Source organism: Oncorhynchus gorbuscha, linkage group LG23, assembly GCF_021184085.1.
Source record: "Oncorhynchus gorbuscha isolate QuinsamMale2020 ecotype Even-year linkage group LG23, OgorEven_v1.0, whole genome shotgun sequence".
NCBI classification, from domain to species: domain Eukaryota; kingdom Metazoa; phylum Chordata; class Actinopteri; order Salmoniformes; family Salmonidae; genus Oncorhynchus; species Oncorhynchus gorbuscha.
This window is the reverse complement of record NC_060195.1, coordinates 8,392,295-8,406,173: the sequence shown is the minus strand read 5'-3', so window position 1 is coordinate 8,406,173 and position 13,879 is coordinate 8,392,295. Positions and strand designations below refer to the sequence as shown.

The window sequence follows — 13,879 nt, the reverse complement described above, 5'->3', positions numbered from 1 at the left end:
CTTATTTTCAATCACGGCCTAGGAACAGTGGGTTAAATGCCTGCTCAGGGGTAGTACAACAGATTTGTACCTTGTCAGGTCGGGGGTTTGAACCCAATTTGTAAGTCGCTCTGGATAAGAGCGTCTGCTAAATGACTTAAATGTAAATGTAACTTGCAACCTTCCGGTTACTTGTCCAACGCTATAACCACTAGGCTACCCTGCCGCCTCTACACTCTAACCACTAGGCTACCCTGCCGCCTCTACACTCTAACCACTAGGCTAACTTGCCGCCTCTACACTCTAACCACTAGGCTACCCTGCCGCCTCTACACTCTAACCACTAGGCTACCCTGCCGCCTCTACACTCTAACCACTAGGCTACCCTGCCACCTCTACACTCTAACCACTAGGCTACCCTGCCACCTCTACACTCTAACCACTAGGCTACCCTGCCACCTCTACACTCTAACCACTAGGCTACCCTGCCGCCCCGATGAGAGTTTTTCAATGTCAACGATGCTTGTCGATTCTCTGTACATATGTTCAAGTGACTCTGTATTAATTAACCATTTCGTGCCCTCTTTTTTTAATGGTTTTTTTTGGGGGGGGTCCTGTGGAGGCTAGGTATGTTGTTGTGTAGTTTCTGGCATTCTGATATATGATCAACTTCATTAGCGCAATGTGAACTTGTAATGGGCAACAATGACATTTTATTTAGCTGTTATTTTTGACTGGTTTTGTCCCTGCTTGCCTGTTAGGACAACTTCTATGGAGAAAAAAAAACATGCATTGGTGTGTACCTTTTTTATGATGCTGAAATGTAAGGGTTGCGCCACTACAATCATTACGGTTAATAAAACGCATCATTTGATTGGTGGTAGGAAGTCAACTTGCCAGATCCCCATAGGTAAAATATTTCTGCTTCATCTATTGGTCCGTGTTTTTTTTTATACCGCATGTCTACTAAAAGATGGTCTATTAACGGTCACCAGGGAACACAAATCCAATGGCAAAACGCCACCGGGGTACGCCGGTGTGAAAACCCATGCACTCCCATTGAGGACCTTTAGTTATAACTCGCTATTAGCTACAACACTGACACATTCTTCAGGTTGAGTGTCATTACAATTTATATTGTAATATTACGCCAGTAAACTTGCTATTCCAACAGATTTTTGTTTTTCTCCGTTTAATCATCCCCTTGAAGGGCTGGGTTTACCTAGTTTGGATTTCCCCGGAAGTGACGTAGCCACTCGGAAGTGCAAGCCGAAGAAACACGTATCCGAGCGACTCAGGCGTCTTTGGCACCTGGGGTGTGTATATATATATATATATGTTAGTAAACTAGACAGTAGAAATGTTCTGAAGAATGGGAACTTAATTGGTCGTGATATAGTTGAAGTCGAGAGATATATATATATTTGTAATCCTAGTGAACGCCCTCAATCAAGGCGTTTGGATCAAAACTCAGCAAGTTCATTTCGTGGCGAAAACGCCATCGGAAACCGTGAGTAGCTAACGTCAGCAAGGTAGCTAGCTAGTTGTCCAAATTAGTTTCGTACTTCAGTGACAGTAGTACAGCTAGGCAACGTTAGCTAAACTAGTTGGGTATGCAGAGAGAACCGTCCCTTCCAGGCCAGATTAGTTTACACAAGCCTTCAACTACACTCTTATTAACTAGCTAAGTATTAGCTTTATGTGACTGAGTTGAATAGGGTACTAGTATGTTAAACTAGCCTGTCTTTTATTTACTTGCCAACCGATACGTCTACCCAGCTTGATAGATACAACTTGGCATTTCAACAATGCAGGATTTAGTTTAAGCGAAATTAAAGCTAAATCAAATTTAATTTAGTTGATGTCAATCATTGCTCTCTGTTTACACTTGCCCCCTAGGCAGCTGTCAACATGCATGTCTATATTCACTGGCTGTTAGTTAGTTAGTTAGTTAGCGAGTTGTAAGGAAACAATTGGACAATTTCCACATTGTATTGTCCAACGACCAGGATTATGAAATGTTAAGGTCCTCGCCTGCTCTATGTTCTGATTGCCTGTGTTGCCCTGTCGTCCTACCACACCGCTGTAGATATTGCCTGCACCATGGTGCGTGCAGCGCTGGTGACTGCCACCAGTCTGGCTCTGACTGGCGCTGTGATTGCCCATGCCTACTTTCTCAAACACCAGTTCTACCCCACTGTGGTCTACCTCACCAAGAGTAGCCCCAGTATGGCAGTGAGTACACACTAGTTCTCTACGTTCCCCTGTTTGATTGACATGTTTATCAGCTGTATGGCCTGTAACGTGGCTTTCCTTCCCTCTCCTCTTCGTGTCAGGTGTTGTACATCCAGGCGTTTGTGTTGGTGTTCCTGTTGGGAAAGTTCATGCGTAAAGTCTTCTTCGGGCAGCTGAGAGCTGCAGAGATGGAGGTATGGACCAATGATATGTTATTTCAGTATTTGTTTACCTCCTGTTTGGTTTGCTAGGGTTCTAGATCTGTGTTGTTCAATGAACTACCACTGGACTTCTACGTAATTCTGCTAGTGCTTACGCCTGTGTTGCAACCATTATACCCTCTACACACAGCTGAGCCAAGCTGTGTTGTCTTGGTTACGCATTCACCATATATACTAGACTCGTGCCAGAAAAGAAAATCAGAAAAATAAAATGTCAAAGCCAGTACACGTTTGGGTCAGTATGATAGTGTTTTAAAAGGTTATCACTAAAATTCACCTTCCTCTCCGTTCAGCATCTGATAGAGCGATCCTGGTATGCTGTCACAGAGACGTGTCTGGCCTTTACCGTGTTCAGGGATGACTTCTCTCCCCGCTTCGTAGGCCTCTTCACCCTGCTGCTCTTCATCAAGTGCTTCCACTGGCTGGCTGAGGACAGGGTGGACTTTGTGAGAGGCTGTTACATGAAAACACATTTGTATAGATATTTCATATGGTTAAGACATTTGAGTTTACTATACCCTTAAACATGTTTACCATCCATAAAGTGGCAATGAATGTGAAAGGAAAGCACATATCTGTCTGTTCTAATGGTATTTTCCCCACCTTCTCACTCAGATGGAGAGAAGTCCTAATATATCCTGGGTCTTCCACTTCAGGGTGTTCTGTGAGTATGGGTAATATCTCTTCAAGGTGTTAAAGGCCCACTCAGTGATTTCCAATACCTTGTAATGGGCCCTTCAGTGGTGTACAGTACAGTATGTGTTATGCTATCTTTTAATTGACCCTACAGTGTGTATATCAGTACTTTAGTTGTTACTACTTATTGGAGTGTGACTGATTTATTCACGGATATGTGAAACTGGTGTTTTTAGGACCAAGTGTGTTTCTTAAATTAATATGCAAATATATCAGACTGTTGCACCTGGTCCTGGATCCACATCATTTAAACTGAAACATGGACCTTGAAGCTTGATAACACAACTGGCATATCTTGGCAAGAACCTCAAGGCCTATACTAGTGTGTGTAGTCAAAATGACTGGTAGGCTTGGACAAAAACTCACTGACTGTCATTTTATCTAAATCATTGCATCTCTCACCTAGCTCTGATGTTGTTGCTGGGAGTCCTGGACTTCCTGTTTGTCAACCATGCCTGTCACAGTATCATCACACGAGGGGCCTCTGTCCAGCTGGTCTTTGGATTTGAGGTTTGTAAAACTATACGTTGCCATTTTTTTAAAATTTCAGTCATATGTGATGCTTTATTGGTATATGTATGCCACATTTTGTTTTGAAGTAATATTTGTTGACTTGATGAATCTAAGCAGTTGGTAATAATTCAGCGCACTTCTCTTCTTACCAAAATAATATCTGTTGTTGTTTAGTATGCCATCCTGATGACCATGGTGTTCACCACCTTCATCAAGTACACCCTCCACACTGTCGACCTCCAGAGTGACAACCCCTGGGACAACAAAGCAGTCTACATGCTCTACACCGAGCTCTTCACTGGTATGATACCTGTTATCACTAAATATACTCTCTACACCAAGCTCTTCACTGGTATGATACCCGTATCACTAAATATACTCTATACTGGTATGATACCTGGTATCACTAAATATACTCTACACTGGTATGATACCTGGTATCACTAAATATACTCTACACTGGTATGATACCTGGTATCACTACACTGGTATGATACCTGGTATCGCTAAATATACTCTACACTGGTATGATACCTATACCTGGTATCGCTAAATATACTCTACACTGGTATGATACCTGGTATCGCTAAATATACTCTACACTGGTATGATACCTGGTATCGCTAAATATACTCTACACTGGTATGATACCTGGTATCACTAAATATACTCTACACTGGTATGATACCTGGTATCGCTAAATATACTCTACACTGGTATGATACCTGGTATCGCTAAATATACTCTACACTGGTATGATACCTGGTATCGCTAAATATACTCTACACTGGTATGATACCTGGTATCACTAAATATACTCTACAATGGTATGATACCTGGTATCGCTAAATATACTCTACACTTGCTGTACAATTTCAGTTCCAGTTTCTTGGATCCACATTAAGCCACATTTCAGAAAATGAAAAGAATGTTCATTGAACATGGTCACTTAGAAATGTCCTTGTTTTTTTATAGAAAATCTTTTTGTCCATTTAAAGTAACATTAAATTGATCATAAATACAGTGTAGACATTGTTAATGTTGTAAATGACTATTGTAGCTGGAAAAGGCTGGTTTATGGAATATCTACATAGGTGTACAGAGGCCCATTGTCAGCAACCATCACTCTTGTGTTCCAATGGCACGTTGTGATAGCTAATCCAGGTTTATCATTTTAAAAGGCTAATTGATCATTAGAAAATCATTTTGCAATTATGTTAGCACAGCTGAAAAGTGTTGTGCTGCTTAAAGAAGCATTAAAACTGTCCTTTAGACTAGTTGAGTATCTGGAGCATCAGCATTTGTGGGTTCGATTACAGGCTCAAAGTGGCCAAGAAACAAATAACTTTCTTCTGAAACTATGTTCTTCGTCTGAGAAATGAAGACTATTCCATGTGAGAAATTGCCAAGAAACTGAAGATCCCTGTTGAGGACTTGTGAGGCATCTGTTTCTCAAACTAGACACTCTAATGTACTTGTCCTCTTGCTCAGTTGTGCACCGGGGCCTCCCACTCTTTCTATTCTGGTTAGAAACAGTTTGCGTTCTGTGAAGGGAGTAGTACACAGCGTTGTACGGCAGCTTCATTAAATAGTACCTGCAAAGCACCAATCTCAATGTCAACGGTGAAGAGGCGATTCCGGGATGCTGGCCTTCTAGGCAGAGTTGCAAAGAAAAGGCCATATGACAGACTGGCCAATAAAAAGACCACAGTCTGAGATATGGCTTTTTCTTTGCAACTCTGCCTAGAAGACTAGCATCTGACTCGCCTCTTCACTGTTGACGTTGAGACTGGTGTTTTGCGGGTACTATTTAATGACGCTGCCAGTTGAGGACTTGTGAGGTGTCTGTTTCTCTGTCTAGACACTAATGTACTTGTCCTCTTGCTCAGTTGTGCACCGGAGCCTCCCACTTTTTCTATTCTGGTTAGTGCCAGTTTGCGCTGTACTGTGAAGGAAGTAGTACACAGCGTTGTACGAGAGCCCCAGTTTCTTTGCAATTTCTTGCATGGAATAGCCTGAGAAATGTTTTTGCCAAGTGACCCCAAACTTTTGTGTGTGTGTGTGTATATATCTCACACACACACACTGAAGTGGGATACTTAAGACATTAAACCCCCCCAACCCCCCAGGTTTCATCAAGGTCCTCCTGTACATGGCGTTCATGACCATCATGATAAAGGTGCACACCTTCCCCCTATTCGCCATCCGGCCCATGTACCTGGCTATGAGGTGAGCAACACAGCTGCTCTAAACCCTAAAATAAAGATACCATTCTAAATGATTAGACCTGGCAGCCAGGGCTCTCTGAAGACTCCGTATGTTACCTGGCCAACAGATTGCCTTCTCTTATCGTTTTGTTGTCATTAGAGGCAGGTGTAACCAGTAGAACACTTTAATTTCTGGATTCTATTCTCTAGGCAGTTCAAGAAAGCTGTTACGGATGCAATAATGTCACGGCGAGCTATCCGCAACATGAATACACTGTGAGTGTGCTATGCATCTATTTTTTTATTTTATTTGTTATTTTGTGTCTCCACAATGAAGAAAAAAAAAAATCATTCCTCTTACCATATCATTTATTAGGATGAATATATATATATTTTAAATAAACATTGATGAACTAGTCCATGGTCTATTAACTCTGTGTTTCTCTGCAGTTACCCAGATGCCACTCCTGAAGATCTGCTGGCTTCAGACAATGTATGTATCATCTGTCGTGAAGAGATGGTGGCTGGAGCCAAGAAACTTCCCTGCAACCATATCTTCCACGCAAGGTATTTTATGGATACTACTATACTATTCCTGTTTTAGACAGAACGGTATCAAAGTAGAAAATACATGTTTTTATATATATATAGTAGAAAATAGACGAATAGACAATATATGTCAAATAGACTATATATCTATATATATATAGATATAGATATATATATATCTATATATATAGATATATATAGATATCTATATATCTATATATATATCTATATATATATCATGTATTTTATACTTTATTTCTACTATATATATTTTTACATTTGTCTAGTCATATGGGGCGGCAGGGTAGCCTAGTGGTTAGAGCGTTGGACTATTAACCGGAAGGTTGTAAGTTCAAACCCCCGAGCTGACAAGGTACAAATCTGTCGTTCTGCCCCTGAACAGGCAGTTAACCCACTGTTCCTAGGCCGTCATTGAAAATAAAAATTTGTTATAAACTGACTTACCTGGTTAAATAAAGGTAAAATTAAAAATATGAATATATTTCATCACCATTTCTGTCCCATTAGTGTGTTTACTGGTCCTGTTGGTGTTCTGCTTTTTATATCACTGACTAACCTTTTCCTTCATGTTGTATCCCAGTTACCTTCGCTCTCTGTGTAGCTAACTAACCTTTTCCTTCATGTTGTGTCCCAGTTACCTTCGCTCTCTGTGTAGCTAACTAACCTTTTCCTTCATGTTGTGTCCCAGTTGCCTTCGCTCTCTGTGTAGCTAACTAACCTTTTCCTTCATGTTGTATCCCAGTTACCTTCGCTCTCTGTGTAGCTAACTAACCTTTTCCTTCATGTTGTATCCCAGTTACCTTCGCTCTCTGTGTAGCTAACTAACCTTTTCCTTCATGTTGTATCCCAGTTACCTTCGCTCTCTGTGTAGCTAACTAACCTTTTCCTTCATGTTGTGTCCCAGTTACCTTCGCTCTCTGTGTAGCTAACTAACCTTTTCCTTCATGTTGTGTCCCAGTTACCTTCGCTCTCTGTGTAGCTAACTAACCTTTTCCTTCATGTTGTGTCCCAGTTACCTTCGCTCTCTGTGTAGCTAACTAACCTTTTCCTTCATGTTGTGTCCCAGTTGCCTTCGCTCTCTGTGTAGCTAACTAACCTTTTCCTTCATGTTGTATCCCAGTTACCTTCGCTCTCTGTGTAGCTAACTAACCTTTTCCTTCATGTTGTGTCCCAGTTGCCTTCGCTCTCTGTGTAGCTAACTAACCTTTTCCTTCATGTTGTGTCCCAGTTACCTTCGCTCTCTGTGTAGCTAACTAACCTTTTCCTTCATGTTGTATCCCAGTTACCTTCGCTCTCTGTGTAGCTAACTAACCTTTTCCTTCATGTTGTATCCCAGTTACCTTCGCTCTCTGTGTAGCTAACTAACCTTTTCCTTCATTTTGTGTCCCAGTTGCCTTCGCTCCTGGTTCCAGAGACTCTGTGTAGCTAACTAACCTTTTCCTTCATTTTGTGTCCCAGTTGCCTTCGCTCCTGGTTCCAGAGACAGCAGACGTGTCCTACATGTCGTATGGATGTCCTCCGGGCCTCTAACCCCAACCAGCCTCCCGCCCCAGCGCCTGCCCAGCCTCCTGCCCCGGCAGCACCTGTCAACGCCCCTGTCCCTGGTCCACCTGGGAACGGTGGGTAGCACCACACAGAACAACACGCCCATTGTCTAACATCAAATGTAGTTTCATTCATTGATTAAAAAAAAAAAAACTTTATTTTAGTTTAATTTATTAACCCCTCTCTTGAGGACAAATATATTCACTGTTTTTACAGCTTTTTTGCTGTGATACTTTTCTATAAAGCAGTCACATAACAATAATACATTACCAAACATCAACATCCCACCTATCACCATAGACCTCAGCTCTTTAATCCCGCCTCTCAGCCCATCCCACCTATCACCAATAGACCTCAGCTCTTTAATCCCGCCTCTCAGCCCATCCGATCTATCACCATAGACCTCAGCTCTTTAATCCCACCTATCACCAATAGACCTCAGCTCTTTAATCCCACCTATCACCAATAGACCTCAGCTCTTTAATCCCACCTATCACCAATAGACCTCAGCTCTTTAATCCCACCTATCACCAATAGACCACCTCGTTTGCTTTCCATGGGCCATTTATCTTTAAATTGTGATGTTTTACATCATTTACATAAAATGTAAATGTACCATGTACCATTCTCGTCCTATAGTATCCACAGATTGTGAGCAAAAGATGAAAACCTTTCCTACGAGTATTATGTTATTTATTGACTGGCTTTCCAGATCGCCCGACCCTGCTAGTTGTAAGATTTAATTTGATGTGCATGTTGTAATTTTTATATAATAGTTTAACTGGGAAAAACTCAGTGTTGAATCAAGAGTAGGTTTTTTTTGTACCATGGAATCGATACATCGCAAATCTCTTCCCATTTATTTTGCAACCTGTATGACACAGCTGTCAACATTTTTGTCCTCAAATGAAACCGGTATATTTTAATTTCAGCCATTTAGTATCGTTTAATATATGGCAAACGAGGTCCCTCGTTTCAGGTAGTTACTAGATATGTGATATGAACCTAGTAATGATTTGATGATATTACTAGATATGTGATATGAACCTAGTAATGGTTTGATGACATTACTAGATATGTGATATGAACCTAGTAATGGTTTGATGACATTACTAGATACACCACATACAAAAGTATGTGGACACCTGCTTGTCGATCATCTCATTCCAAAACCATGGGCATTAATATGGAGTTGGTCCCCCTTTTGCTGCTATAAACAGCCTCTACTCTTCTGGGAAGGCTTTCCATTAGATGTTGGAACATTGCTGCTATAACAGCCTCCTCTCTTCTGGGAAGGCTTTCCACTAGATGTTGGAACATTGCTGCTATAACAGCCTCCACTCTTCTGGGAAGGCTTTCCACTAGATGTTGGAACATTGCTGCTATAACAGCCTCCACTCTTCTGGGAAGGCTTTCCACTAGATGTTGGAACATTGCTGTGGGGACTTGCTTCCACTTAGCCACAAGAGCATTAGTGAGGTTGGGAACTGATGTTGGGTGATTAGGCCTGGCTCGCAGTCAGCTTTCCAATTTATCCCAAAGGTTTTAGATGGGGGTTGAGGTCAGGGCTCTGTGCAGGCCAGGGATCTGTGCAGGCCAGTCAAGTTCTTCTACACCAATCTCGATTTAAAAAAATCAGACTCGTCTAGAATGTCATTGTATGCTGTAGCGTTAATATTTCCCTTCACTGGATCTTAGGGGCAAAGCCCGAACCATAAACGGCCTCAGACCATTATGCCTCCACCACCAAACGTTAGTTGGCACTATGCATTGGGGCAGGTAGCGTTCTCCTGGCATCCACCAAACCCATATTTGATGTTGGACTGCCAGATGGTGAAGCGTGATTCATCACTCCAGAGAACAAGTTTCCACTGCTCCAGAGTCGAATGGCGGCGAACTTTACACCACTCCAGCCAACTCTTGACATTGAGCATGGTGATCTTAGGCTTGTGTGCGACTGCTCGGCCATGGAAACCCATTTCATGAAGCTGCAGACGAACAGTTATTGTACTGACGTTGCTTCCAGAGACAGTTTGGATCTCTGTAGTGAGAGTTGCATCCGAGAACAGACAACGTTTATGTGTTTAAGCACTCTGCGGTCCTTGTGTAGCCTACCACTTTGCAGCTTAGCCGTTGTTGCTCCTAGATGTTTCCACTTCACAATAACAACACTTACAGTTGACCAGGACAGCTCTAGCAGGGCAGAAATTTGACGAACTGACTTGTTAGAAATATGGCGTCATATGACGGTGCCACGTTGAAAGTCGCTGAGCTCTTCAGTAAGGCCATTTTACTTCCAATATTTGTCTATGGAGATTGCATGGCTGTATGCCCGACTTTATACACCTGTCAGCAACCGGTGAGGCTGAAATGGCCGAATCCACAAATTTGAAGGGACATTCACATACTTTTGGCCATGTAGTGTATCTGATACTAACCCAGTAATGGTTTCAGGAAGTTACTGTGTATCTGATACTAACCTAGTTAGTAATGGTTTCAGGAAGTTACTGTGTATCTGATACTAACCTAGTTAGTAATGGTTTCAGGAAGTTACTGTGTATCTGATACTAACCTAGTTAGTAATGGTTTAAAGAAGTTACTGTGTATCTGATACTAACCTAGTTAATGGTTTAAAGAAGTTACTGTGTATCTGATACTAACCTAGTTAGTAATGGTTTAAAGAAGTTACTGTGTATCTGATACTAACCTAGTTAGTAATGGTTTAAAGAAGTTACTGTGTATCTGATACTAACCTAGTTAGTAATGGTTTAAAGAAGTTACTGTGTATCTGATACTAACCTAGTTAGTAATGGTTTCAGGAAGTTACTGTGTATCTGATTCTAACCCAGTAATGGTTTAAAGAAGTTGTGTATCTGTGTATCTTATAGGAATCTAGTAAGTTTAATTTAGTTACTAGATATAAACTGGTTTGACTCCCAAGCAAGCAGCTGACTGACATGTGTCTCTTATCTCCTCTAGTTGGCCCTGGAATGATGCCCCACTTCCCCCCAGGGCTGTTTCCTTTCTGGGGGCCCTTCCCTGGAGCGGCCCCCCCTGCTGGTGCTGCTGGCGCCCCAGGGGCCACAGAGACCCCAGGGGCCACAGAGGCAGCTCAGACTCAGGGAGCTGGTGAGTGTCGTTTCTCCTCTCTGGTACTTAGACTGGCATTTTGACATTCTAGTATAATAGCTAGCTATTAACCAATTGAAGAAGTAGTTTCCTGGACCTAGATGACAAAATGGCACGTTCAATAGAGATTCTCAATTGAGCATGTTTTTTTTGGTCCAGGACTAGACTTCCTCTGGGTCTGGGAGACCAGCCCTAAAGTGTCCATCCTAACATTCTGTGAACAATGAAGTCATAATTTCTCTTTGTGTGAATCAGGCACCACTGGGGCCAGTACAGTCGGTGCTGCTCCTGCTCCAGGAGGCCCTATGCCTGGGTTCCCCTTCCACTCCTTCCCACCCCCACCGTTCCCCTCAGCTCCGTGGCTGACTATGCCACCACCCCCTCCACCGTTTGGTAAGAGCTAGAGTCATTCTTACTCCTTCACTTATAAATGAAGCCTCCATCATGATATACTGTAGATTGGCCACCATTTTCAACATTCTGATTTACCAAGTTGCCGGGGGGAGGGCTGTTGCCGGGGGGAGGGCTGTTCATAAATCTGTAAGGTTGGCATCTTGAATAACCTTGTCATGCTGTGTGTTCTGTCCCAGTGTCATCCATGCCCCCTCCTCCCCCGGCCCTGTCCACCATGTCAGAGGCTGAGCTGAGGGAGCTGGAGCAGCAGGGCCGTAGAGGCCTGGAGGCCAGACTGCAGTGTCTCCACAACATCCACACTCTACTGGACGCTGCCATGCTCAACATCGACCAATACCTCACTACCGTCGCCACACTCATGTAATGATGCCTTGTTTTCATTTTTATATGGGGGAAAAAACACATTTTTTCCGTAGCGGGTCAACATTTACCTTATTGTTTGGCATATGATTATCATGCTCCTCAGTCCTCCTCAGTCAGAAACCAGCAGCGCGGCTGGAGAGGCCAGCGGATCATCTCCTCCCTCCACTAGTGCAGAAACCCAGGAGAACGACTCTCAGAGCAGTACAGGTGCAGTGCATTCTTGACCCCCCCCCCCCCTCACATTTTGTTACGTTACAGCCTTATTCTAAAATGGATGAAAGAGAAGAGAGAAAAAAACGTTTTTCTACACACAATAACCCATAATGACTAAGCGAAAACTTTTTTTTAGAAAATGTTGCTAATTTATAAAAAAAATTAAAAATGTAATGGAAAATGTCAAGGGGTCTTAATACTTTCCGAAGGCACTAAGTCTCCACTAGTGCAGAAACCCAGGAGAATGACTGTCAGGGAAATCTTCCCATTCACTGACAGATATTGTGAAATAGAATTATTCAGTTAGGAATCCGGACTAGCCGTGAGTGGGATTTTAAAGCGCCGTTACATTTATTTGTATTTTTTTTACACTGTAGACACATTTTCTCACTTTAGTTTCGCTCCTCTGTCTCTTCTCTCCAGCCGCTGAACCTGAAGCTGTGAATGGGGCCACAGGTTTCTCCCAGCCAGACTCTACCACGTTGGGCGACAGTGAAGACCAGCGGGATGAAGAGGAAGGAGATGGAGAGGAAGTCGGGGAAGACGGAGAGCCCAACCCTTCAGAGCTGAGGCGCCGTCGTCTCCGCAAACTCGAGACCACACCCCCTCCTCCTGACCACTAAAACATGCCAACTGGTGCATTCTGGGAACTGACTTATCAATCAATACATTTGATGACCAATTAATAATTATAGCTGTATTTTATTTCTCTCCTTTCTCTTCCTGACTCTGTGTTTTGTGTTGTTTGAACTCAGACAGCCAAGAGATAGGAGGAAGGACCAACTTGTTGTTCCACAACCTTTTTGTTGTTGTTGGAACACGAAAGTAAGATTAGAAAAAGAAAGTACTGCCTGACATCTTATGATCCATATGCAGGTTTTGCCCCCCCCGCCTCCTCCCGTTTACCCAATACTGAGGAGTCATATTCAACACACAGACTGGACTTCTTCAAATACACACCTGTCCTAAGACTGGACTTCTTCAAATACACACCTGTCCTGAGACCGGACTTCTTCAAATACACACCTGTCCTGAGACCGGACTTCTTCAAATACACACCTGGCCTGAGACCGGACTTCTTCAAATACACACCTGGCCTGAGACCGGACTTCTTCAAATACACACCTGGCCTGAGACCGGACTTCTTCAAATACACACCTGGCCTGAGTTCTTGTTCAGTGACGACAAAGTGAACAGTGTTTCTAAATCTCAGGTCACTGGTACTTGTCCTTCCGACTGTGAAAGGTTACTTTCTCTTCTTCTTCTTTCCCCCGTGACTATAAAATTAATCCTCCTTATTGTCCAGCTTGTCAGACCTCTGGATAAGAGCGTCTACTAAATGACTTAAATGTAAATGTGTTACAGGGAGGTCTGACCCATTGACTTAAAGGAAGCAATGTTAAATTTCAATCTGGCTTTGTCTGTAATGGTACCCTATTCCCTATGTAGTGCATAGGTGTCTGGTCCAAGTAGTGCACTTCCTAGGGAATAGGTTGTAGCCATAGCGTCCCGAGTGATGGACGACTTAATACCCTCTCTGTGATGGACGACTTAATACCCTCTCTGGGATATCAAGATTTTGCTGCAGGTGTGAGCATTATAACTTAATAAGAAATTGGGTTGATTTAACCTGTACATACTGTAAAAAAATGTTTTACTAGGGATGACCTGTACATACTGCAGAATAAACCATTGAAATGTAACGTTGCTGTTATCAGAGCTCAGCATGCATGGCTTTGTTGGTATGTACTACATGGATGGGTTCACTAACAGGAATATTCATCTGTGCTGTCC

At 42.7% G+C, this 13,879-nt stretch overlaps 1 protein-coding gene across 2 annotated transcripts; it reads left to right on the top strand.

The window, feature by feature from the left end:
- Positions 1-1,110: 1,110 nt before the first annotated feature.
- Positions 1,111-13,788, top strand: LOC124011196 (E3 ubiquitin-protein ligase synoviolin-like). Of its 2 annotated transcripts, none has more exons than XM_046324309.1 (16): positions 1,111-1,295; positions 2,069-2,214; positions 2,316-2,408; positions 2,729-2,881; positions 3,051-3,099; positions 3,538-3,641; positions 3,819-3,945; positions 5,774-5,873; positions 6,062-6,127; positions 6,302-6,418; positions 7,880-8,040; positions 10,946-11,095; positions 11,351-11,488; positions 11,686-11,869; positions 11,976-12,079; positions 12,509-13,788. In XM_046324309.1, the coding sequence occupies exons 2-16, from the start codon at positions 2,083-2,085 to the stop codon at positions 12,706-12,708; spliced, it is 1,878 nt and encodes a 625-aa protein (XP_046180265.1). In that variant the 5' UTR covers positions 1,111-1,295; positions 2,069-2,082; the 3' UTR covers positions 12,709-13,788. The 2 variants fall into 2 exon arrangements, with proteins under 2 accessions (XP_046180265.1, XP_046180264.1); XM_046324308.1 differs by having other exon boundaries at positions 1,232-1,489.
- Positions 13,789-13,879: the final 91 nt, after the last annotated feature.